The sequence below is a fragment of the Aspergillus niger genome, assembly GCF_000002855.4.
Source record: "Aspergillus niger supercontig An13".
Lineage (NCBI taxonomy): Eukaryota > Fungi > Ascomycota > Eurotiomycetes > Eurotiales > Aspergillaceae > Aspergillus > Aspergillus niger.
The window spans coordinates 756,168-780,045 of NT_166528.1; the positions used below are offsets into that span (position 1 = coordinate 756,168).

At 46.9% G+C, this 23,878-nt stretch overlaps 13 protein-coding genes across 13 annotated transcripts; 6 read left to right on the forward strand and 7 right to left on the reverse strand.

Moving 5' to 3' along the window:
• Nucleotides 1–263: 263 nt before the first annotated feature.
• On the reverse strand, nt 264–1,997 carry An13g03310 (uncharacterized protein; the record flags this gene model as incomplete). The annotated part of the gene is made up of 5 exons (XM_059743949.1): nt 264–502; nt 554–1,367; nt 1,418–1,587; nt 1,628–1,796; nt 1,854–1,997. The coding sequence occupies 5 exons, from the start codon at nt 1,995–1,997 to the stop codon at nt 264–266; spliced, it is 1,536 nt and encodes a 511-aa protein (XP_059602168.1).
• Nucleotides 1,998–2,730: 733 nt separating this feature from the next.
• On the reverse strand, nt 2,731–4,689 carry An13g03320 (uncharacterized protein; the record flags this gene model as incomplete). Its single annotated transcript, XM_059743950.1, has 3 exons — nt 2,731–3,072; nt 3,129–4,474; nt 4,521–4,689. The coding sequence occupies 3 exons, from the start codon at nt 4,687–4,689 to the stop codon at nt 2,731–2,733; spliced, it is 1,857 nt and encodes a 618-aa protein (XP_059602169.1).
• Nucleotides 4,690–4,734: 45 nt separating this feature from the next.
• An13g03330 (uncharacterized protein) lies at nt 4,735–6,139 on the reverse strand (the record flags this gene model as incomplete). The annotated part of the gene is given in 8 exon segments (XM_001396430.3): nt 4,735–4,969; nt 5,024–5,277; nt 5,329–5,398; nt 5,457–5,633; nt 5,689–5,771; nt 5,833–5,868; nt 5,915–6,019; nt 6,064–6,139. Coding segments are annotated over 8 exon segments (1,036 nt in total), but the record flags the coding sequence as incomplete, so codon positions are not given.
• Nucleotides 6,140–6,410: 271 nt separating this feature from the next.
• An13g03340 (hypothetical protein) lies at nt 6,411–7,000 on the reverse strand (the record flags this gene model as incomplete). Its single annotated transcript, XM_059743951.1, has 3 exons — nt 6,411–6,646; nt 6,736–6,795; nt 6,874–7,000. The coding sequence occupies 3 exons, from the start codon at nt 6,998–7,000 to the stop codon at nt 6,411–6,413; spliced, it is 423 nt and encodes a 140-aa protein (XP_059602170.1).
• Nucleotides 7,001–8,090: 1,090 nt separating this feature from the next.
• Nucleotides 8,091–9,633, reverse strand: An13g03350 (hypothetical protein; the record flags this gene model as incomplete). The annotated part of the gene is made up of 5 exons (XM_059743952.1): nt 8,091–8,140; nt 8,400–8,478; nt 8,518–8,535; nt 8,884–8,950; nt 9,314–9,633. 5 exons carry the CDS (start codon nt 9,631–9,633, stop codon nt 8,091–8,093), a joined length of 534 nt encoding a protein of 177 aa, XP_059602171.1.
• Nucleotides 9,634–10,121: 488 nt separating this feature from the next.
• Nucleotides 10,122–11,192, forward strand: An13g03360 (uncharacterized protein; the record flags this gene model as incomplete). The annotated part of the gene is made up of 4 exons (XM_059743953.1): nt 10,122–10,171; nt 10,471–10,649; nt 10,710–11,031; nt 11,171–11,192. 4 exons carry the CDS (start codon nt 10,122–10,124, stop codon nt 11,190–11,192), a joined length of 573 nt encoding a protein of 190 aa, XP_059602172.1.
• A 754-nt stretch (nt 11,193–11,946) lies between these two features.
• An13g03370 (uncharacterized protein) lies at nt 11,947–13,423 on the forward strand (the record flags this gene model as incomplete). The annotated part of the gene is made up of 3 exons (XM_001396435.1): nt 11,947–12,189; nt 12,256–12,825; nt 12,893–13,423. 3 exons carry the CDS (start codon nt 11,947–11,949, stop codon nt 13,421–13,423), a joined length of 1,344 nt encoding a protein of 447 aa, XP_001396472.1.
• A 474-nt stretch (nt 13,424–13,897) lies between these two features.
• On the forward strand, nt 13,898–15,565 carry An13g03380 (uncharacterized protein; the record flags this gene model as incomplete). The annotated part of the gene is made up of 4 exons (XM_001396436.3): nt 13,898–14,139; nt 14,196–14,469; nt 14,527–15,244; nt 15,477–15,565. The coding sequence occupies 4 exons, from the start codon at nt 13,898–13,900 to the stop codon at nt 15,563–15,565; spliced, it is 1,323 nt and encodes a 440-aa protein (XP_001396473.3).
• Nucleotides 15,566–16,233: 668 nt separating this feature from the next.
• Nucleotides 16,234–16,766, reverse strand: An13g03390 (hypothetical protein; the record flags this gene model as incomplete). Its single annotated transcript, XM_059743954.1, has 4 exons — nt 16,234–16,362; nt 16,414–16,477; nt 16,561–16,640; nt 16,719–16,766. 4 exons carry the CDS (start codon nt 16,764–16,766, stop codon nt 16,234–16,236), a joined length of 321 nt encoding a protein of 106 aa, XP_059602173.1.
• Nucleotides 16,767–16,980: 214 nt separating this feature from the next.
• On the forward strand, nt 16,981–18,026 carry An13g03400 (uncharacterized protein; the record flags this gene model as incomplete). The annotated part of the gene is made up of 3 exons (XM_059743955.1): nt 16,981–17,199; nt 17,252–17,543; nt 17,617–18,026. 3 exons carry the CDS (start codon nt 16,981–16,983, stop codon nt 18,024–18,026), a joined length of 921 nt encoding a protein of 306 aa, XP_059602174.1.
• Nucleotides 18,027–18,404: 378 nt separating this feature from the next.
• An13g03410 (hypothetical protein) lies at nt 18,405–19,069 on the forward strand (the record flags this gene model as incomplete). The annotated part of the gene is made up of 3 exons (XM_059743956.1): nt 18,405–18,626; nt 18,731–18,833; nt 18,957–19,069. The coding sequence occupies 3 exons, from the start codon at nt 18,405–18,407 to the stop codon at nt 19,067–19,069; spliced, it is 438 nt and encodes a 145-aa protein (XP_059602175.1).
• Nucleotides 19,070–19,443: 374 nt separating this feature from the next.
• Nucleotides 19,444–21,201, reverse strand: An13g03420 (hypothetical protein; the record flags this gene model as incomplete). The annotated part of the gene is made up of 5 exons (XM_059743957.1): nt 19,444–19,558; nt 19,609–19,667; nt 20,074–20,284; nt 20,332–20,883; nt 20,987–21,201. 5 exons carry the CDS (start codon nt 21,199–21,201, stop codon nt 19,444–19,446), a joined length of 1,152 nt encoding a protein of 383 aa, XP_059602176.1.
• Nucleotides 21,202–22,486: 1,285 nt separating this feature from the next.
• On the forward strand, nt 22,487–23,679 carry An13g03430 (uncharacterized protein; the record flags this gene model as incomplete). Its single annotated transcript, XM_001396441.1, has 3 exons — nt 22,487–23,012; nt 23,068–23,413; nt 23,466–23,679. 3 exons carry the CDS (start codon nt 22,487–22,489, stop codon nt 23,677–23,679), a joined length of 1,086 nt encoding a protein of 361 aa, XP_001396478.1.
• Between the last annotated feature and the right edge of the window lie 199 nt (nt 23,680–23,878).

The following is a 23,878-nucleotide window of genomic DNA, read 5'->3' on the forward strand; positions in this document are numbered from 1 at the left end:
TCTTCGTATACTCCAAGACAGATGTATATTGGGTCTCTACACATTTTAAGAAGGCGAAGAATACAGAGGATAAATTAATCAACAAAGCTGTATAACGGAGATGAATCACCACAGGAGAATAACTACTGATGTCGCAGATGATAATAAAACTTCACCTGAGCTTGCTATCTGGAAACATATCTTTGATAGTAATATATAACAGTGAACAGTGTCCCTAAAATGAACACGAAGTACATGAATCATTTACGACATGATCAGGGATCTTACAGCGTGTACTTAAAGATAGGGCTACTCTCGCCCATGGCTGTCAGCTGCTCCGGTGTATAAGTCGCACGAACTTCACTTTCGGAGATACCAGCCTTGCGCTGGTTCAAGCTCCACAATGCATATTCAAGAGAACAAGCCGCAATAGTGCCCATGGCGATAACCCCAAGTGACACACCGTATCCGACCACATAGTGGGGAGCTTGATCATCTAGAAAGACATTGGTTCCGATAAAGCCTAAGGAAGTTAACATGAGCTTATATTCCCATGAATAGAAAGGAAACTTACAAGCAGTATTTGCTGCAGCTAATAGCCACGCGATACCAATGGACCTTTTCCAGGACTGGGGAAGATTGTTTCCTGTCCAGGCCGAAATCCCTGGCAGCAATGGATAGATGCCGATTTGTGCTAGAATGATAGCAAAATACATGGGACCTTTGTAGGCGTCGACATTAGCTGATAGTATCAGGAGTATCAAAAATGATACAAGCATCAAGGCCATCGGAGCGACGATGAATGGAAATCGCCAAGCGAACCGATCAGCAAGTCGGCTACTTAGCCAGCTTGACACGGCACCACAAAAGTAAGGTGGTATTGTCAGTAACTGAGCATTCTGCGATTCAAAACCCAGCTTGTTTATGATTGTAGGCATTGTGTAGGAAAATGCCGCATTAGGAGCGGCGTTGACCATGCCCATAAGGACCCCTAGAAGAATCTTCCAGTCTAGCATCGTGTTGAGCAGCAATGACCAGGAGAACTTGTCTCCCTCTCCGTTAGTGGACCGATTGCCGCCCTCTCGGAAGCGCAGATTGAGATATCGCTTCTCTTCCGCTGTGAGCCATCTGACCTTTTCATGACTATCTGGTAGGAGAAGCGGCAGAAACAGGCCAAATGCCGACGGGACAATACCCTCCAGGATGAATATCCATCGCCAGCCGGCAATCCCGCGAATCCCATCCATTTTGGAGATCCCATAAGCCAAGAGGCCACTGAATGCACCAGAAATGGCCGAAGCAGTATATAGAATAGCAAGACGCTGCTGGATCACATTTGGTGGGTACCACTGGGTGACCAGGTAGACAGCGCCAGGAAAGAATCCCGCCTTATAAAAAAGTCAAAAGCATGTATTGTTGAGAACGAGGGAGAGCTTACCTCACACATCCCCAACAATACGCGGCATGCGGTTAGGCTTGCGAAGCCTTGAACAGAGCCCATACATGTCATCACAATGCCCCATGTTAGGACCTGGGCTGCAAGCCAAAAGCTTGGACGTGTTTTCTTGAGCATCACGTTCGACGGGATCTCTAAGTCGGGGCGATTAGCTACCGAAGTGGCCAACAGTATAATGCACTCCATACGTACCAAAGATAATGTAAGGAACAAAAAAGAGACTGCTAGCAATATTGTACTGGTTTCCTACCAGGCTCAAATCCTTGTCCATCCCTTCAATTTTTGCATTACCCAAGCTTGTACGGTCGACATGGGAAAAGAGGTAGAGCAAGGCGAGAACAGGGATCAGATGGCGGTCAATCTTTGCGTATGGTCAGCGAAAGAATGGGATGTTGGCAGAGCAGCACATCATGTGTACCTTTCTCATAACTTGCTTACCCCGGTTTCCTTCATAGGCACGTAAGACTGCTGCCTCTTCGTCCGAGAAGCCTGCGTAGGCGATAGATTCAATATGTGCGGCATCAGGACCTGTCTTATATCCCTCTTTATAGTCATGATCCATTGCTACTCCAAGCACATATGCCACTCAGGATCAATTATACCAATATATGCGTTGAATACGACACCAAATCACTGATAGGAACGAGTTCACGTCCCACATTCGTTCAATTGGAGAAAGTTCACTCTCAATTTATTTCTAAATCTAGCGGTGGCCTTAAGGGTATGTGCCCTCGATACCCCACGGGGTATGTCCGCTTCGGGAATCTTCCGAACTGGGCTTCCTAGGGAAACACAGTTGCCTAACACATCGGGGAAATCCCGGAACAATATCTGGGGATTATGAAGACCAAGCATTGTTGTTTCTACTATGTATAATTTCAAAGTTCGACCATGGCAATAGGTGATATTCTGCAGAGACTAGTATGTACGCAAATCAAAAATTTAGAGAAATGGTGTCAGAAGTGATAGTACCAAGTCTGAGATTCTTCATTGCTAAGCTACATTTCAGGCTACAATATCAAAGACACCATAAAGCTACCTAGGATGCACCCAAACGCTCTGATCGAGAATTCTTTGTTGAATGCTATCTATCGTATTTCCATCTGCATGTAAACAAATTTACTATCTTCCAAGGCTCCGCTATTCGAGACAAATTTAGCCTCCAAAATCATGTGATAGGTGTGAAATGATAACTAAACCTGAGCTTGGCATGAGGAATGGCACAACCTGGAGGAATATCGTCGTCAAAATATCTATAAATGCTTGGAGACAATGTTCTGGGAGAGCCAAAGGCTTCATGAATTGTTGTCTGTGTAGCCATTCTCGCCCTCCTTGCCTCCAGCGCCAACAGCCAAGCCAAAGCGACGAAGTGAGGAACTGATGTCGCTGGGATCGATGCAGCACTCCAGAAAGGCAAGCTTTTTGGGCTCCCGCTCAGCACGTTTAAGGGCTATCATTAAGTCCGCAGTGGTTTTGATCTGCGCTGAGAACATCGGAGGATTCGAACAATTCTCCGCGATATTGTGGTCAAAATATGGGTTGTTGTAGACGGCATGGAAAGGGCTACAGAGGCTATTTGCGAATGAGGCATAGTTCCAATTCGTGTAATAGTTGTATGGCCCGTCGTGGATCGCGGTCTAGAAGTAGTAAGACTTCCATTCGCTGTTATAGTCCCTTTCCTAACTGGACTTACCTCTATTGCGTAGCCTAGATTGTTGAACACGAAGATGATAGGGTTGAGTCTCAGGCTGATCATGGTGCTTAATTCTTGGCATGTCATGCGAAAGCTACCGTCTCCGATCATCAGTATGGTTCGTTGGTCTGGCCGGCCAAGCTGATAACCAAGGGTCGCTGGAAGGCTCCACCCGATCGAACCATACACCATTTGCATCTGGTAGTCGGCTCCCCAGGGCAATTTGATCATTTGGGCATTGAACCAGCTATCGCCAGTGTCAGCAATGACGGAATTCTCGGATTTTATCATGTCCTGTATCCCACTGAGGATGCTGGAGAGCGACAGACTTGAGGTCTCTATGGTAGCTCGTTTGACCTTAGTAGTTTGGACGACCCCATTGGGTATCGTGATTTCTTTGTGGTGGATATCTGACTGAGTGATGACGTTTATCAACTCGTTGAGCGGTATGCCTGCAAAGCTCTCACCACTAGGAGTCGTGACAAATCCGTCCTGAAGGTCGAGGATACGGTGAGTTTCTTTTTCCATGTCAAGGCAGCCCAGTGTGTGATAGTCAGTCCAACGACATCCAACCATGATCCATAAATCAGAGGCCTTGAATGTTTTGTGACATTTTTGCTCGCTTGCGCTGGACCAAAATGTGCCCAGGAAATGGTGATGGTCTTCAGGCACAAGGGACTTGGCGTCAGGCTGGACTAGAACTGGACAACCGAGTTTATCGATGAGAGAGACCAACATATCAGGAAGAAGAGCTTGGCGCGCATGGGCCCCAACCAGTAAAACCGGTTTTTTCACTGCATTCCAACATTTTATGATTGCATCAACAACGTTGAGGGCGTGGCTCATCTCGAATCGCCTGGAAATATTGATCAGGAGGGAGCCAGGAGATTCGCAAGGCTCCTGGGCAATGTCGGTAGGAATCTCAATGTACACTGGACGTGATGCTTCCAAACAGCAGCGAATCGCATTATCAAGAGCCTCCGCAGGTTCATGTTCGCTTGTTATGCGCACCGACAATGCCGTAACTTCTTTGAACATTCGTAAGACTTGGTCTTTGTTCTTAGTGCCTAACGTATGGTGGACCAATCGCTCATCTCTGAATGTTTTCTGGGGCGGACAGCCGGATATGACCACTACCCTCAGACCTTCCGAATAGGCACCAGCAATGGCGTTAATCAAAGAAAGTCCACCCACCATGAAAGTTATGAAAACCACAGCGACTTTCCCCGGCGAAGATCGAGCGTAACCGTCTGCAGCATAGCCGGCATTTAACTCAGTGCAGCATCCAATCATGCGTATGGACCGATTCTTCAGTATTTCGTCAAGTAAGCCCAGGTTGAAGTCGCCTATTAAAGTCAGTATATGCGCCTGACCTAACTCTCTCCGACTTACCAGGTACTGCAAAATAATCCGTAACTCCCAGCTCCTCCAACCGGTACGCCAACCTAGTTCCGACATTGAACTCGTCTGGACGGAACTGCGGTTGCAATTGTGGAGTTAGACTGACAGGAGAAGATATGACTTCATCGCCAGAAATGCGAAGAACAGCCCTCCCTTCCATTCCTCGTATGTAGAGTGAGCATATATCCTTTGGGATGAACGGATTTCATACCCTTGTCCATTCGCTCATACACCTTTGGCAGTTCGCGGGCATCAAGTAACTTGTAAGGAGCGATAATCCCTGAGCGAGAGGCAATCTCCAGTGCTGCTTCTGTCTCGTAACGATTCCCTACGTAGCTTCCTTTTATAGTGATATTACGAAGGACGATCGTAAAGATGTCTGCGTTCATACACCCGGGCGGCAAGCCGACAGCGACAATAGTACCCCTCGGTCTTACATACTGCATTGACTCTGATTAGTCTTTGGGGAAGTTGTATTTGTGAGTGGGGCGTACATGAATAGCTTCATCAAACGGCTTTGTTGTTGAGCTGACGACGATGACGGCATTTGGACCCCCTTCGGTAATTCCTTTGACCTCCTCAATAAGGTTAGAAGAAGCTTTATAGTCGACAAAGCAGTCGACGCCCAAATTTTTGATGCACATTCTCCTTTTCGATTCGCCCGCGGAGATTGCCAGAACGCGGTATCCGCATGCTTTTGCAAACTGGCACGCCAACGTACCAAGACCCCCTCCTGCTCCTGCAATTGCTGGGACAGGTTAATAAAATTGAGCTATTGCCCACAAAGAGGACTCCATACCGACTAATTCTCCTGGCTTGAGACTGCACTCCTTAAGTGCTTTGTATACCGTTAGACCAGCACACAGTATCTTGACGAGTTAGAGCGAAAACAGCAAGTTAGGGAAGCATCTTTGCACTTGTACATACGGGAGCAGCCTGATCGAGAGGGATATCCGGCGGTATACGAACTGCGTTCTCGGCTTTGCATACGCAGTACTGCTGAAAGGTTCCATCGACGGTATATCCCGAAAGTTGGATATGTGGACATAGTGGTTGGGAATCACGAGAGCAGAATTCGCAGGCTCCGCAGGTCCTGTTCACCCACTAACGCAATGTCTAAGCATACCCCTTCGGATGAATATCAATCTGGGGGCCATACCTGTACACCCACTCTGTCGCCGATGGATATATCTGTAACATCCTCACCGAGCGCCACGACTATTCCGGCTCCCTCGTGCCCGCCTTTGGAGCAAGTAAGTCAAATGAGTAATGTGCGTCAGAGAAGACTGATTGTTTAACACACCAACAAGGTTGTCCTTCGGCTTAACAGGCCAGTGTCCTTTAGATTGTTAGCACTATATCGCGAGGCCGATAAGTTTACAAACCTTTCCACGCGTGGAAGTCTGTATGACAAACGCCTGAGAACATGATTTTGACCAATATCTCATCGGCAGAATATGTAGGAACTTTGATCGTGGCAAACTCAAGTCCTGGATAGATTTAGCCGAGCACTCCCAAGACGGTTCCTACTCACCGTCTCCATGTGACTTAGAAACATATGCTCTTTGGAAGGCTGGGACTTCCAAAGCCCCTGAAATTGCTGGCGACATTATTGTATTGTGTTAGGAGTTTCAAGATAGTGTTCGAATTGCAACCTTCATGCGGTTTTACTGAGGTTCCGCATTCTCAATGCCTGGCAATATCTCATTTCAGCATTTGAACGTCAACCCCCACTTATAAGAACTATAGTTGTGGGATACGCTTTTGGCCAGAAGTATCATTGTCCTTACCTCCGATCCAAACTCTACGTATCACCTCGATTGTGATCAGGATACTGAGCCATTCAGGTTTGGGGTGCGTCGTCATAGATTATGTACCCGATCAGCGATACTGTCGAATTGAGAGCAATGCAGCTGGTTTTAGCCTCGGAAGCTCCTTAATTCGATTTTGCTGGGTAATGTAAGGGTGCTGATACAGCCGAAGGATGCTAAACACGAGCTGACACCTATTAAAAGTGCACGTAAGACTATCAGCGATTTGTGGCAAACGCTCAAAATGACTGTCGGTAAATGCAGGATTCCCAGTTTGGTATCTGGTTGTAGTGGACGGATTATCTTCTCAGTAAAGGATTACACAACATCCAATGCAAGCTGCTAGGGAAGCAAAGTGAATCACGTTATCTGCTTTGGTTACACAGGGGTAAAACCCGTCCAGAACAGATGTGTACGCTGTGAACCTTGCCAACTGAGACGTACTAGCCTATATTCTGCTACTGGACAGCATCCATGAACAGTACATTGGAGGGAACTAGAAGAAGTTAATTATGTGAAATGTGATGCCATACGCTCGGCTATATCACAAATTAGCACAAGTAACCAAGCGGGGTTGGCTATTGCGTCTTTCTTAGCATTAGTACTTGCCGCTTCGGATGATGCTGTCCATGGCTTCCAAATCGCAAGTTTGTCATTCATTTGGGTATCCTAGTCATTGACTCGCCCATAAATTCCGCTTCATCGTAGGTACTCCCCATGCACCCCTTACCTTCCCATTTATCACTCTCGGATGTGTGTATTGGACGAAGGAAATGTAGGGTATGATCTGCGTCTACAACTCATGAGTCGATTTTTACAGGCCACAAATTATGATCACATCATGTACATGCACTATAAGGCTTCCTCTCCCAATATTAAGAATCTCTTGGCATCGTTAGGTGATCGGTCTGCAAGGGGTGAAAAAGAATTTCGGCGACTCTCTTGGATAGGTCGAAACGGGTCGTTTCACAGGGTCGTAACTTCTAAGGGATGTCTCCCGCGCGGAACATTTTTAAACTTTGTTACAGACCATTTCTGAATACTTCAAATATAGTAGACTATGCGAGATACGCTTTTGGCTGCGATCTCATCATTGGTCCGCTCGTTTCTCCGAAATTAGTAGGTGGGGACGTGGACATATCTATAGTATTTGTTACATTTCCCTAATGATAACGTGTTCGGTCAAATCATTACCTCCAAGAATATGCTTCCAGTTACACGTGATGATATTATCAAGTCATGCTCTTTATAAGCGATTGTAATGCCAGCCAACCAGATAATCCAACCCATTGACCACGCGCAGCCTCATCACATCATGCAAGCGTGTATCAAGCCATGCGAAATGTGACCACCCTTGAGCTTGGACAAAGATTTATTCTCTACTAATAGGCAGAGCGCTGGGGGTTGAGTGTGAAACGCATCAAAAGAGAGGGCCGCGGGGCTCATGATGTCGCGTTACTTGCGTCATACAATAAGAGATGTGAGTCTAGTCTATCAAGGCATCATTCCTTGCCCCCGTATCCTACGTGACGAGACCGTGCTTGAAAAATGCTGCAATACTTCCTCTTCTGGCAGTCCCTGCAACCTGAGCATCCAGTGCTCTTATCTGCTCCTCCTTGATGGGTGAAGCAGAACCCGGTAGGTTTAGCAGATTTCGTAGCCAGACACTCCTTCTGATAAGCCTCCTGCGGAAATGGCAACTACCAAGGCTACCAGAAAGAGCTTGATGTCATCTCCATTTTCAATGTAGTCATTTCGGAACCTCAGACGCTAGTATAGGCTCATATGAATGACCGGCAACTGCACACGGTGCGTATATGGGCAGCCTTTAGTCTGCTGCTTTTTCTGATGCCTTCTCCAGAATACTGGTCAAATGATCCATATCCTAACTATAGGCCGGTTTCTGTACCGAAGTTTGGGGCAAAATCTCTGAAATGACTGAGTGGGGAAATGCATTGCTGCACTTGATACTACCTCTGGATCTGACTCGAACATAGAGGGCTAGGCGTAGCTTGTGATTGAATACAGTTCAGTCAGAGATGTCATGATCTATACGCACTCGTCTTTGCGCCAAACATTTCAGAAGACGCAGGAAAAAACGTCCCACTTTCCCGATCAAGATACCTACTTTGGCCGATCTATGCAGTGTCCTGTGGTGTAAGTCTGCAATTACAAACCTTTCCAATCATGCCGGGCTGTTTGAATTTAGTAGACTACTTAATACTTAGTTAGTTAGTACTAAGTACTTTTAATCATTTGGATGATTAGATTTTCAGCCAATCACTTCCGACACCTTGCATAACGGTCCGAAATCATGTCCCCACGGGTAGTTGGAAACAGACACGAGTCAGAAACTGTATTGCCGGACTTAGCCAAAGCTACGGTATCTCTGTGTTACCATGATAAACGCAATCAGGCATCCGTCGTTGAACGGAGCACGCCAGGATTTCACAAACCGGGTCGCTCTTTCCCATCTCCTCACGGGGAAGTTAGTTATGATTCATCAGTCTGACGAAGCCTATGGCATCCCAATAAGGGCATACATCTTCTTTGCTGTTCCGAATCTGCTCGTAGAGCTGGAATGCCTCATTGGTTTCGTGATTACCCAGTCTGACAGAAAAATAGGCTTCCCCTTGATAGTCGACATGTTCGGACGACTCTTTCTTCTAATGAACTACTCCAAACATAATTCATTTATGATTCAAGAAGCGACAAACGGAATTTACTCTAAGATTGAACAGAGTAAATTGCTGAAAAGGGCTTCCGGAACATATTTGGGGTTTATGTTTATAGAAGGAACAGCTTATATTAGCGCCGTGAGAATCTCAGTAATTGCTGAAAATCCTAGATTAGAACATACTGAGTATGCATCTGCTTCAAGTTCACGCCCCACAAGAACAATATTCATCCGATCCAACTCGACTGCAGAATCATCCCGAAAATGGACTGAACTGTTCCCAGGCAGCCACCCACTTCTCCTCGTCATCAAGCTCAATCATGATCATGACCTCAAGCTTTTGCTCTGGTTCATCACCCATTTTAAAATCACAAATCACCCGGGCAGCAATTTTCTTATTGTCTTGAGCAAAGAAGGGCAAGGAACTATTGAACTTTTTACAGTTTTGGCGGAAGAGAGTGACTTTCTCGACAGCGCGCTCAAAGTCCGTTCGGTCCCTGCCAGCTTCCAGGCGCACATAGTTGGGGTTTAATACCTCTTCACAGAATGAGCGAGCCTCGTTTGGATTTCCTATAAAGACTTTATCCCATGTAGATTGGAATTGTTCTGGTGTCATCCTGATTGAAAGCAGGTCGTAGGGAAGATGATTAAACACGTGAAATAGTGTTTCTCGGTCTGAGTGATTTGGTGTGGATCTGGCGGGGTAAGAGCGAGAGTATTATGCTGCTTGAACTCGGCCGACCGTCTAGCGATTTATAATCCACATAAGCCGAGATAGATGGTATTTGTATAATTCACTGAGTAAATGAGTATCAAATGTGAAGAATGATGAATACTGGGCTCTTTTCAAGGCCACTTCAAATTTAAGGCGTCCTGCGACGCCCCGTGCGGAACGACTAGACGGGATTGCCCGGAATCCAACAACTACTGTATACACGAAACCTACGGGTAGAGGCGTAAGCCTTTCACTACTAACTTACGCACGTCGATACGAGGTCAGACCACCATAGGAAAGTATATTAAAGTAGTACAGTTGTCGCTGACAGCGCTCACTTGCGCAAGTTGCCCAACACTGGTACAATTCTTTCCCGCCTGCTTATCACAATGCCCCCACCAGAATATGTTTTCCCTCGGGACTATCTTGACAACAACCGGTACATGCAAACCATCCCCTGATTTTATTGGCTACATTGGGAATAATGGGGACAGTATCAACCTACAACATTATCTCTCGACGGAGATATTCGGATACTTCCTGCACCCAGACATACCCGTGCAGAACCCGAATCTCAAGATCGCAGATATCGCCGCAGGAACGAATAGGTCACCTTTGTCTTATGCGACTTTCAGTCTTGGTGCCTATACTCAATGTTTCGTTACAGAATAGTTCTCACTGATCTAAGTCGTCGCCTTCCTCCGTAGGTACAGCTGGATGCGTTTGATTCCTCATTAGCCGCCTTTCCGCCCAAACAGCTACTCCTCGCAATGTTGGCCTGCATAATTGGGACATGAAAACAGACGTCCCGAAAGAATCCAAAGGTGTATACGACATTGTACATGTTCGCAATGTAGTGTTTGTGTTATCGGATCAGGGGATTGAGGATATTCTCAGTAAAGTCTTCGGGCTTATAAGTATGACCGTTCCTTCATGAAATAGGCCTCTCATGTGAGACTAATTCCCCAGAGTCATAGAACCCGGGGGCTATACTCAATGGGGAGAAGTCGACATCCACTACCTGCGCATCGACAAGATCAACGAAGAATGCAGCACCTCTGCTCTTGAGGAAATAGTACGAATTACTCGCTCCGCTGACCCCAGATTGGTGCCTCACTGGGATCCTGAGCTCCCGCGCTTATTCGAGAGCATCGGATTGGTGGATATTAAGAAAGAGACTCGTGAAGGTCCGGGATATATGGATTACATGCTCCATGAATGCGTCTTGATGGCGCACGACATTATTGTTCGGAATACAAATAATAAGGAAGTGGGTCAGCGTTTGCATGGGATATTGCTGTAGGTTTTGAAGGAGACCTAAGATGGGGTGTTTCATGCCTGGACTAGGTTGACTGTTGTTGGCAGGAAGCCTGAGCATGTGTGACAGTAAGTTTGTTATCTGGTTGTCAGGATAATTTTGTAATATATTAGACTATAGTTGTGTTTTGGATTTACTGTAGAAGATAGCGCAGTACTACATAATGACAGGATAGGTAGGAATATCAGAGAAATGGCAAAACGACCTCTAAGTATTAATAGTACTGCTTCGCCATCCTGGATCACCATACGGATGCGAAAGAATGCTTTTCTAGATGCACACACACCCGTTGGGCCAAATCAACAGCGTATCATGCTGCTGTAGTGCGAGAGTAATTATTGCTAGCCAAAGAGTATGCTGCCATAGATCTCTCCTGACCTTAAGAAGGTTTGTATTCATGTCTGTTGGGCCGTGGTTTATGTGACCTCTTCGGACAAGATGTCATGCTGCGGAAAAGTGTGGTATCACCGACATGCATACCAAATGCGGAATTCAGATCAGTAGTTCTTCCAACTACGTCCATAACAAGGTTAAAGGGTTCAGGCCTGCACGGCCCGCGTCGGGCGCTTGGGTAGATGATACGAGCCGCTTACCTTTACTTAGCATATGATGCAGCTTGGACGAAGTGGATCGCGAACGAAGTAAACTTTCTGAATCAATCTCATCGATATGCTTTCTCACAACGGACAGTGGCTTGGGTTCACAATCAGAGGGTCCCAGCAGTACTGATGCGATGTCAAGGGCATCGCTCCCTATTTTGGTGTGTGGACCGGTTGCAAAGAAAGGGAGAATTCAATTTTAGGATCACTATAAAAGCTGGAATCATTCATCACGCATCCTGAGATTCGAAATTAAAGCAAATCACTCAAGCGTCGCGTCTCCGTAACTCGCTAAATATGGCACCATCGAAGCAGAGTATTGAGGCCCTTGGCTCTTCTGTTTCAGATCTCACAGCGTCTCTCGCCCATCAGCTCGAGGCTTTGAATCAGCCTGAACCGTCATTCGCCATCGATGCTCCAGCGTCCTTGCCTCAAAGTCTAGAAATTCAAGGCACCCGACTGAAGCTCTTGGAAACCCTGGAAACGCTCCATCACCTCGTTATCGGTCCGAGTGACTTCTGGCACTATCAGAGCATGTTTGTAAGTTTGATATGCAGCTGGTACTCTATTCCTTTATTACGGTCCGAAGATACTAACGGAAAATAGCTTAACCATTCACTCCTCGCCTTCGACGTGTTCAACAACTTCAACTTCTGGGATGCCGTCCCTCTGAACGGTTCAGCCAGCTACGCCGACATTGCGAAGTCCACCAACTTGCCCGAGCAGATCGTGCGACGCATCCTCAGATTAGCATTCACGATTTTTGTTTTCGCCGAGGAAGCGCCGGGCTCCGACCGCGTGGTGCACACAGCGGCATCAGCGCTCATTGTGCGCAATCCGTTCGTTAAATCATATCTGGAACACAATATGGAGGATGTCCGACCGGCTGCTACTGTTGGGGTCGATGCTTTAAAGAAGTGGTTTGTTGGGGAATCCGAGCCTCCCGAGGATGTTGCAGCCTGTCCGATCGCACTGGCGACTTATGATGGTCATCAAAGTGGTGGAGATCTGTGGCAACTTCTCGAGAATTCTGAGCGACCGGGTCAGCCAAAAGGCTTTCGAGCCAAGCGTTTTGCAGAGGCAATGCAGGGGCTTCGAATGACAAGTGGAGTTATGACCGAGTGTGTATTGAAGCAATTTGACTGGAGTAGTTTGAATGAGGCAACTGTTGTTGATGTAAGACTCCCCGTCCCCTACTATTTAACTGGATAATAGCGTAGGCCTTTATGCTAATGTGACCTAGCTTGGAGGATCAGCCGGGCATATCAGCGTGATTCTTGCTGATAATTATCCTAAGCTTGATCTTGTTGTGCAGGACCTCGCTTCGGCGCAGTCTGCCTTCGACGAAAACATCAACTCCACTCACTATGCCTCGCGCATCAAGTTCCAGACCCATAACTTCTTCGAACCGCAGGTACTCCCTGCAGATGTATTTCTGCTCAAGTCAGTTCTGCATGATTGGTCCGACAAATATGTGTTGCAAATTGTCCGTAACCTGCTGGGCGTCCTAAAGCCAGGAAACCACTTGGTGATTTTTGATTTTGTCATGCCGGAGGACTATAACGAGGAAACAGACTCGATGACCCCATTGACGGTAAGGAAGTTGGTTGCATCGATGGATATGCAGATGTTTGTTGGCTGTAATTCCAAGGAGCGGAAGGTGAAGGACTGGAACGACGTTGTTAAGCGAGCCGATGGCCGGTTTGAGCTGAAAGAGGTTCATGTACCTCGTGGATCGCCCTTGGGACTGCTTGACTTTGTGTTTCAGGGGTAGTATGTCTTAGGAGTCGCTGATGTGAGACCGCTTGGTCCCAGCACCTATTCCGTGGTTCTTGTTCAGTTGGAGGACATTGTTGATAGAATTGAACGCATCATTCATTACTCATTGTAAATATCTTTTTAGCAAGACGTAGGAGCGGATGAGGAAGACCCGAAAGCAAGCCAATATTCGTTTGTCCACATCAACCGAGAGTTCAGAGCTGTCGCCCGGCGGGAAACAACTCTAGTTTAGTACTAAATTCACCAAGAAAATCAAGCTTCGCGCCGATTAAGTTTTGATTGGTTGGTGGCCCGGATCTGACCGGTAAAATGGGACGCCTAAATCCAGCCCGAGGAGGCTTAAGCGCGAGCTCCTGCAGTCACGCCATGATAACAACATTACCACCTGACCGCTGCACATATATCCTATCCTGTATCCAGCCATCTCTTTCCCCGAGGTGGTACATTGGTCGGATATCAGGAAGTGGCCATGCGAAGTGTACAGTGCTTCAGTAAGACCTCCAGAATAATTACAAAAACAATGACGTCAAAAACAAAATATACCTGGACCTTCAGTGCGCCGTCCGCATCAAAAGCGGCGCCCGAGAGTGCGAGCAAAAAGGACCACTGGGTGAGAGGAGAAGGGCATCCCGAGGAAGTCAAGGGCTTTCGGAATCCATGGGAGAGTTCTCGCGACTTCACCTTTCCAGAATTATTCAAATCTATGATGCGGTATGCACTCTTCCCTTGGTTAAGTCCAGTATTAAGCGGCTGACAAAGCTTTGCAGACACAAGTTTCTCTCAGGAAACAGCCAGAAGCCCGACACCACTCTATCGACCGTACCAGTAAGGACTTCAACATTTCTCCCAGCTGCCACCTGCCCAAACTTGCTGCGTGCAACATGGCTAGGTCACGCCTGCTATTTCGTTGAATTTCCTACTGGCCTACGCGTTCTCTTCGATCCCGTGCTTGAAGATCGTTGTTCGCCGTTTTCTTGGATAGGACACAAACGATTCACGCCCCCTCCGTGCGACATATCTGATCTTCCAATCATTGATTGTGTAAGTCTTACCACCGATGTTCTCTTTCCGATGACGGCTGACATGTAGGTTCTGAAGGTTGTGATAAGCCACTCCCACTATGACCATCTGTCGTACCCGACAGTTCTTGAAATCCAGAAACATCACCCCTCTGTCAAATTCTGCGTACCCAAGGGTCTTAAAAAGTGGTTTGTGGATTGCGGCATAGAGAACGCTATTGAGCTGGATTGGTGGGAGGATGTCAGTCTCAAGTTGGCTTATACGACCGAAGATAATGCCCCTTCTGTCTCATCCCAAGACGACTTCATAGCTTCAGCAACGATATCATGTCTACCATGCCAACATACATCCGCACGCACCCCCTTCGACAAAGCGACGACATTATGGGCCTCCTGGTCTGTTTCCTCTGGCGGCAAGTCGGTCTACTTCGCAGGAGATACGGGTTACCGATCTGTTCCCTATGTGCCCAAGGAGGTTGATGACTGGGGAGCAGACTATGCTGATCTACCGGTCTGTGCGGCATTTAAAGAGATCGGAGAGTTCCGTGGCCCGTTCGATCTCGGGCTCATTCCGATTGGAGCGTATAGACCACGACATGTTTTGAGCACCGTTCATTCAAATCCATATGATGCTGTGGAGATTTTCAAGGATACGAGATGTAAAAAAGCTATTGGGATTCATTGGGGCACTTGGGCTGTTGCGGAGGAGGATGTAATGGAACCGCCGAGTCTTTTGAAGGATGCGCTAGTTAAGAGCGGTCTACCTGAATCGGATGTGTTTGATGTGTGTGGCATTGGTGAGAGCAGGGAATTTTAAGACGAGCTGGTCTGAGGGGTGGCGTTTTATATTCTGATTCTTTGATTTGCTATGTATCACTCTGAGCTGGCGAGTAAGAATAAGTTGTGTGCTAAGTCCTTGCACAAAGGTCAATCGTGAATTGGCCTAAGAGACATGAGCAGGGATTGGATAGAAATCCACAAAATTGACTAGCCTGTGACTAGTATACGTAAATGTATACTAGCGTCTAGTAATATTTCTATCATTGCACAGATTGCTTGTACCTCCTGACAAAGATTTAAGCAATGAACTGATCGTCCAACTCACTGTTGGTGTATAAAGCCTCGAAAATAGTTTATTTTCCTGGAACAAAGACTGCTGAGAAGTTATACTCTTCTTGGTATCGGTAAGGCATGCCTTGCATTTGTAAGATTTATATTATTGGGCACTTGCGTCAAGTTTGGCACAGAGCTGGTTAAGTACTGGACAACGGCAACGGTGATACAAGAATTGACTGGGGTCCAAACCATCTCAGCCTTGAGTTATTAGCGTCCTGTTCCTGTATCCACAGCCCATATGATGTATTTTGCCAACAATAAGCGGCACAATCTGCCGTTATGCTACAAGTGGCTTCTAGACATAACACAAGCATGTATAGGATGCACTAGCAGGAGGCGTTTATATGAAGGGGGCACATATTATCTATCCTTAGTAAGATGCTATCCGGTGGTAAGCGCATGCTAGTGTTCACCCATGAGGAATAATTGACGCAGCGTGTGGCACTGGAAGCCAATCATTCCGTCATGACAGCTACAATATTGTTGGACGTACAACTTGAAAGTAAGTACAGACGTCCTTCATTTAGGATGATATTGCTATTAAACCAGTAGTGGGTTCCTCGCTACCATTCAGAGTCAATTGACCCAATGATGCAAAGTCTTCGGTTGTCTCGGAAGTTGGCCAATTTAGATGAACATCACGTACCAGATTTCTTTGGTTTTTGCAGCGCTATGGTAGGATTACTATGTTTCCGGCCCCAATGGGTCCATCCAGCTTCCCATCTACATCCGGCTTCTCGTACCTGGCTGGCCCGAGGATCTCGAGGAGACGCAGAACTAAAAGCACAAATAACTTATTCTGCAAACACAAAAGGGTCAGTACATCGCGAGAGCGAGAGATTGATCAAACATCTGGGCATGTTGCCATTCGGATGATCTTGTTAGGTTTGGCTACAGGTCCGAGCTTGCCGGTGCTGCTCAGGAGTGGCCCCCAACGCAGGATTAACTAATGATTAGTGTGGCATACCAAGAAGGAACAAGCTTTAATATACGAAACGGTGCCCTGTCACAATTGGCAAGGTAATGCAAGACCCTCCTCCGTAGGGCAGAGTCAGGCTGAAAGCCTGCTATGACAAGCTGAAATTGGCCCCAATCCTTCAGTCAGTTCTGGTTTAGTACGACCCTGATCCGTCTGATTCAGCCACGCCCCCAAACTTGCTTCCTCAATTGTCCTTTACACTGAAATTGATTGAGATGCGACATTTTTGACAGTTCCGACTATCTATTAAAATGTATAAATACCGGTCGCACCTCTGCTCATCATAATAGTACATGCTCATCCCACACATCCATTCCTTATTCTTCTGTCCATTCATTCATTCAAATTCTTGCTTGTCACTCTTTTTTCCTTCAATAACTTCAATCGCTTCTTATTACTATTATTTTTGTTTGTCTTCTTAGTCAAGTGTTTCACAAAATGTGGTCCAAATCCATCCCCGCCCAAACTGGGATCGCATGGATCACTTTACTCCTGGCATCCGGCACCTCGGCCGCTGCCGTACCTATCAGTCAGGCTGAGCAGGTCTCAGTCACACCCTCCTTTGTAGCTGATCTCGCAGCGAACACCCACATCTCTACCACGGCAGCTGATGGCAAGGAGATATCTGTCCCGGTTGTGGGAGGCCCTGAGTGCTGGGTGCGTAGCGATGGTATCTAACGCTGACCGTCTGTATCTGATCATGTCATAGTTCTGCCCCGAGGATGATCAAAACAAGACCACCGGCGGATGGGCTTTGCTGGGCATCACCGGTGCAGGTACATATCGTCCTACTGCTATCTCTGAGTTCTCTGAGTCGGTTCCTATCATCACTGTTTCAGAAGATGGTGATCCTACCTATGTTCCTTCTAAGACGGCCAGCGACGCGCCGACGGAGGTCAAACGGGCGTCGACTCCCACTATGACTCACGAGACATATAAGGTGTTGGAGGAGACTCTCAAAACGACCCCAGTCGTGGGCGATGGCTACGCCCTTAAGCTGAGTGCGCACTCACCCTTATCCCCTGCGGTCAAACCTTTCTATGTATTGTTCCATATAGTATGAGATTGTTGTAGCTGACTGCAAGCCTTCAACCTCTTCAGAATCCGTCTTGACGAAAATTCTCGGATACAACTGGCCCGATCACTACCTCCTGGTCACCGGCTATGTTACAAAAGAACTGGGTGAGACCGGTAGCTACGACCTTAAATTTGAGGCCAATTGCTTTGACATTGCTCGTCGTGGTGAAGATGGCAAGGAAATTTACTTCAACAAGAGGTGTGGAGACGCTTCTACGGACTGGTACAAGCGAGAGAAGCCGTCCGAATACGAGGTTCTGGGGAAGATCAAGAAAGGGGTGACGAAGGAAAAGATAGATGAGTATGGCGAAGAGATTGCAAAGGAGATGAACAAGAAGGGGTATAATACTTATACTAACAACTGTCGGGACTTCGTTAAGAAGTTGTATGCCAAGATCAAGGCTTAGTTGGTGTGGACCTGGCCTCTCAGCAACAGCAGGTTGGAGTCAAGATATCGGGGATCGACATACTCCCGGGCGTGCTCGGTGCGAAATTGGGTAGTGAAACTCCATGTTTCGCATATGCTCCCATTTCGGTCTTTAAATAGTCGATGTAATTCCTTTCTATATCATTCTGAAATGTTATTTAGTGTACTCAGAACGTCTTTCTGTGTAGATATATAATTCAACTTGTATGTCCTGAAAACTTCCTTGGAATTATCTCACGTATTCAACGCGAGTCCCGTTGTTATCTCTTGTAATCGGGTGCCTATATTTTAATATCTGCCCTCCCATGTTGCCATTGAAATACTAGACGAGATCTGCCAGTTGATAGATCGCCACCACATGCTCGTGTGCCCGATACTCGGCCCCCAAGAGATGACTCCTTGGCCCCCAATCGGATCAAGGCAACAGCTTAAACGTTTCCGCCAGCTCCCGCGAGGGCAGTCTGTCGATCTCAGTATTACATGCCCTCTCTGTAGTAATGAGAAAAATCAAGATTTCAAGATGACTGCTATACTGAGCAACATCCTTGACCGGTCCCTGGCCCGAAGCCACCGGAAGAAGGTGGACAATTATCTCCGAAATTTTACTACAGGTAAGCTGGACAATATAGAGAGAAGGAGTCTCGGACAGATCTTGACCTAAATTTACTAGAGTCTGTTCTCCAGGACTTGAGCAATACCATCGTAATTCGAGATCGTGCAACCGCCATCTCGCCGCAAGCTATTTTCGACGCGTCCTGTATCCGTGACACCCCTCAAGAAAAGCCATGTCAGTCGCAATCCACTCACAAAAGAAAAGAATCATTCAAGGACTAATAACTTTGATTGGACTGGACAAGGGCAAGCCTTGAAAACCACCTTACGAAAGCCCATCCGGGAATTACCTTTCCAGACAGAGCTATCGGTGTCTATGGTCGTCCTTCTACTTCTATGCCTACCACCCCTTCCCACGTCCGGACGTTGATCGGGGAAATCTGGCATTCTCTGCCTTTGAGCGAGCAGTAGCCCTACTCGCTCTGCAAGGCGACAAGCGTCTTGGAAGCGTGGAGAATGGTTTCGGTTATACATTGGCGACCTGATCGGTCCTATACCCGCAGATTTCATAAGGATCATATTTTTCGCAGTATCTGTCGCATCAAGGGCTCAAAGCTCGTTGCATCTGACCAACCCATGTTGAGCAATAGGGTGGATGTATTGTTCACTATGCATCTGTGTAGTATGAATTACCCAGCAAATCCCGCATTGTTAAAGCCAGCGGCAGAAAGCTTCCTCCGTTTTAGGGTGCTGAACTATCAAACTAATGGCTATTGACCCGTGTGCTCCATTGCCTTTAATTATAAGACTAAGACAGCAGGAATTGGTTTGGGATGCAGAGTCCATTAAGGTTTCTTCGGGGAAGCTAATCCACCGACCGAGGGGTTGTCAGGCACAGTGGCCCAGTCATTCCACAATGTCCAGACAGATACATTGCACTCGGAAGCAGTGCTTTGAGATCTAAACATCCTAGTAGGTGCAAATTTCCTTGAGTAGGTCTAGGTACTAACAGATGCACCGAAAGGATGAGACAATGATCGACATATGTCTCTGTAGCAGGTACCACCGCCTAGAAACTCATTAATCTGCTACTATCCTTCACTATAGAGGTGATGTCAGCGATAAGAGGAAGTTGTCCGGCCTTTGTGCTCTCTAAATTAATTCCATCTTCCCTTCCTATCGGCGTCAAGCAACAACTGATTCTAGATCCTCGTCCGGCAATTTGGTTGTGCTCATCTTAGGATTGTTGCCGCCTGCGTAGTATCGAACTAACAAATCCCAAACATCCCGAGAACTTGGAGAGCATTGCAGTACGTCCGACTTTGAGATTCTGAGCACGCTTCCATCGTGGATCGCTATCAAGATTCGTACATGTGATGGACCCACAAACGAAAACAGCATTACCTAGTACGTGAAGGGCGCATGAGCAGATAGTAGAGGACAGATTGGTGAGAACAAACGTAAATTAAACTCACCGGCATGATGACATGGTCGAGATAACTCTCATTAAGCAGCATGGTATGCATCACAGCTGCTATCATCATCAACTCGCCACGCAGCAGTAAATCCGGATGTGCGTCTGTTCCGTGACTCATTATGGCTTTGACATGCGGGAACCTCGGCTGCGTGTAGCATAAATGGACACTACGCAAGCTCCAATCTACGCGCTTAGGGGGAAGTGCGTGCCTGGGGAACATCATTCGGAATTCCCTATGGGTTAAAGCTGTCAGTACCTGTGTAGTCTTATAAATTGTGAACATCCAAGAAAATACCCTGGCTCACGCCATCTCGTGGCAGACCTGAGAGACACCTCCCTGGGAAACCCCGCCCTGGGCCAATGAAGTTGGAACTCGAGGAAATTTGCGAATGTTTCCATTCTGGAGCTTAGCGAGATCCCCTTGGTTCCTGGCTTATTGCCCCAACCAGGGTACTCGGGCGCCAGCTCGTGTTCGAAACGTTCAAAATCCTTCTGTACTTCGCTGGAAATAACCACGGGATGGCTCTGAAGAAAAGACTCGGGAAGTGGCTGGAAGTATGATGCTGGGTTCGTGTGTGAGGCTTCTGTATTCATGACTGCTTCAGGAGACGCGATATCGAAAGGTCGAACAATAATACCCCAGGCCACCAGATCGTGCGGTAAGAGGTGATCGTTGGTTGACTCATATGCTTTGAAGTAGAGCGTCCAGACAATTCCACTGATGCTAGCACCTACAGTCATTGCATAGTCATTCTCTTCCGGCTTAGCACTCGGCCGGGACAAATGGGCTCGAATACGTGAAAAAGTCCTAGCGATGTACGACATTGCCGATTTATGCAGCGAAGTGAGCTTGGGAAGGGAGTGCTTGGATAGACAGTAGGCGGGGATGAAGTTGGCAGATGATAAAGTACCTGATCCAATTAGAGGCCTTGAGGGACCAGCCAGTATCCTTAGAGTGGTAAGGTGAGTTATAGAAAGAGAACGGAGGTGTTGTTGCGGTTGCAGAGTGCGGAGTCAGGAACACGGCGTGAGGCGAATAGCTTATTTTGATGTCATTTTGTGGAACATGGCCCAAGTCACATGTCCAGGACCTATTCACTTCCCCTGAAAGATTTTTCACATACATGCGCAGCCTACGAGGTTATGGGTATACACCAAGCCCAATTCACTAAGTGCATATGAAAATAATGATGGTCGTTAATATGTGTATAATACGCAGTTGGATTTCTCTAGCTCTAGCTGCTCTGCATCTATATTTTGACCAGTAATGAATTGCAGAAACGGATGCTCTGCCACATTGGCCGCTGCGTTTCTTCTTGGGAGCCTGGCATGAATGTCACAAATTCCTTTTTATCGCTCTTGTCATTATATTACATTTTACCTGTATGGCATACACAGTTGAGGTGCAATTGTTTCATATCAGTCTGCACTTAGAGTATTGGATAGCATTTTATCATCCTACCAACGCATCAAATGATGCGCCGGCTTACTCCTGATGCAATGAGCTCCCTTAGCTTTCTTTCATAGTTACACTCCTCTGGGTGTTTCGAGATACGACTGCCTGGGTTTCTTTTATATCGAACCCTTGTCTATTCGCATAGGGGGCTCATTATGACGGAATTCTTTATGACACCATACATTGTTCCTTTTCTACTTCCATGCGTCTTGAATAGATATTGTAGCACTACCATATTCGGCTTGGCGAGTTCCTCCAGAACTATCGTCTTTCTCATCTCATAGAGAGTCCTGAACTATGTTTTCTGCTCCACATGTGCGTGAAGTGCAGTGCTTTGTTAGCCCTTTATTGTGTGTGTGCTTTATCAACAATGGGCCAGTACGAGCCCCAATTCATGTAAGGAATAATGTTGATGGGGTACGGCTGTTGCAATTTATCTTTTATAGAACAATGTTACGGCTAAAGGGAAATATTCAAGTTCATAAGCAGTGGAATGAATATAACTGGAGTATCAGAGGGTCAGGAAACATTAATAACCCTACCTTATTGCTTCGTTCTAATGTCAGTTGCAAAAGTCACCTTGGTAACCCATTGAGTCATTCTTGTCTCTGGTGTGCAGTATAACAGATCAAATGTGGAGGAAACAAACGCAATCAAACATCCAGCCTTCCTACAGCGAGTTTCTCCATACATGTCTTCTAAGGCTAGACGCGTTGATTCGCGCTATTATGCTCGTAACTCCTGTATGGGTCCACCCTTTCCTTCCCTAATTCACTTCTTTCCGCTTCGCCTCAGTCTATCATCTCTGATTTTGCATAACACTCTTCCTACCGGTCTCATAGCGTCTCTTCTTCAGACACCCTCTCTTCGCTTACGCGCACAGTTGTTTGTGGATTCTCTTCTCATCGTGTGATCTCATCGTCACTAAGCTTGTTTCTCGATATCGGTTTTCAAAATGATGTCCATCAGGAAGAAGTTGAGGAAAGAGGACAGTGGTAAGGCAAAGAAGGAGGGGGCTCTTGAGGATAATGATTCGTTCGTTGGGAGATTTTCTATCCCTGCCGATAGGAAAGACTGGACAGATCTCGTCAAGTCCAGCAAGCTTGCGAATTTGAGTATCAACAGCCTAAAGAAGATGGGTTCCGGCAGCAAGACCAAAAAAAAGCAGTTTGTCCTGTACCGTGCAATATGGCCCCTATCATTGAGAAGAGGGGATCTCGTGTATTTCAAAGATAAATTTCGCCTCGACAGTGTGTGGACGGTGGCTGAAGACCTCATTAACAAGTCCCCGGAGACGCAGGATTACTTCTCCCTCGTGGAACACCCAGAAATAGTCAGCATAATCAGCGAGGCCGACGGCATTTGGCCAGGCTCTTGGATGCCTGTCCTGAGGTACCAGAATCGTGTCAAGGAAAATTCGACACCTAAAAGCCATTCTCCACCGTCCCTTCGTGGCACGAAGAGGAGCCGATCTACCGAATGTAAGTCCTTGTCCCAAATTCTAATAGTCTGTGACTGACACGGACGGTAATAAAGCTCCCGATGATCAAACGGGTGAAGGCCAGACCGGGGTAATCGACGAAAACATCGTAAATGCCGCTTTTGTGCTCTTCCTAGAGGCGGCGGCAGCCCTCGTTGACTGTGAAGCCTTCGAATTTACACCGTTGCGCTTTCGGTTCCAGTCGGTGTTCTCTGCGTGTGCTTTCACGGCCTTGACAGACGGTGTGTTATGGAAGAAGGATGACGGGGAGATTCGCGCGATTGTTGAAGTCGAGAAGGCCACGAGGGCTGACCTGAAGGACAGTCTTCTGATGCAGGAAGCTTCTGAGATGGTTGGCTGGTTGAAAAACTCCAAGCGATGGACTGAGTTTTACAACGGCCAGTAAGTGAAAGATTCGTTCCATTTGCAGATACTACATACTAACCATGTTCAGTAAGTTCCTGCTCGCTGAAGACGGACATGAGGCATGGATCTGTGTGGGAAAGCCAACAGCCAGCTATATGCAGTATCTCGAAGGAACAGATGTTGACGATGCTTTCCTCGAGATCCAGAGGTTCGGACCCTTCTGCTTGGGTTCAGAAGAACACATGCGCCAGCTTTGTGTCATTGTCGTGGCCATATATCTCCGAGCCATCTCCCTGGCATAGAAGAGCCTTCCGTACTCGTGCATGTGGAATAATCTTAGTACTGTGGTCAAATACTTGAGGCCGTTGGCACCCGTAAATACTGAGTTATACCATGGTCAGCTTGCTCACAGCATAATACGGTACACTACATGGTTATTGTCTATCTTCAGGCTGATCTGATTGGCCTTCCCATCGTGGAACTAGTATTACATGATAAGAA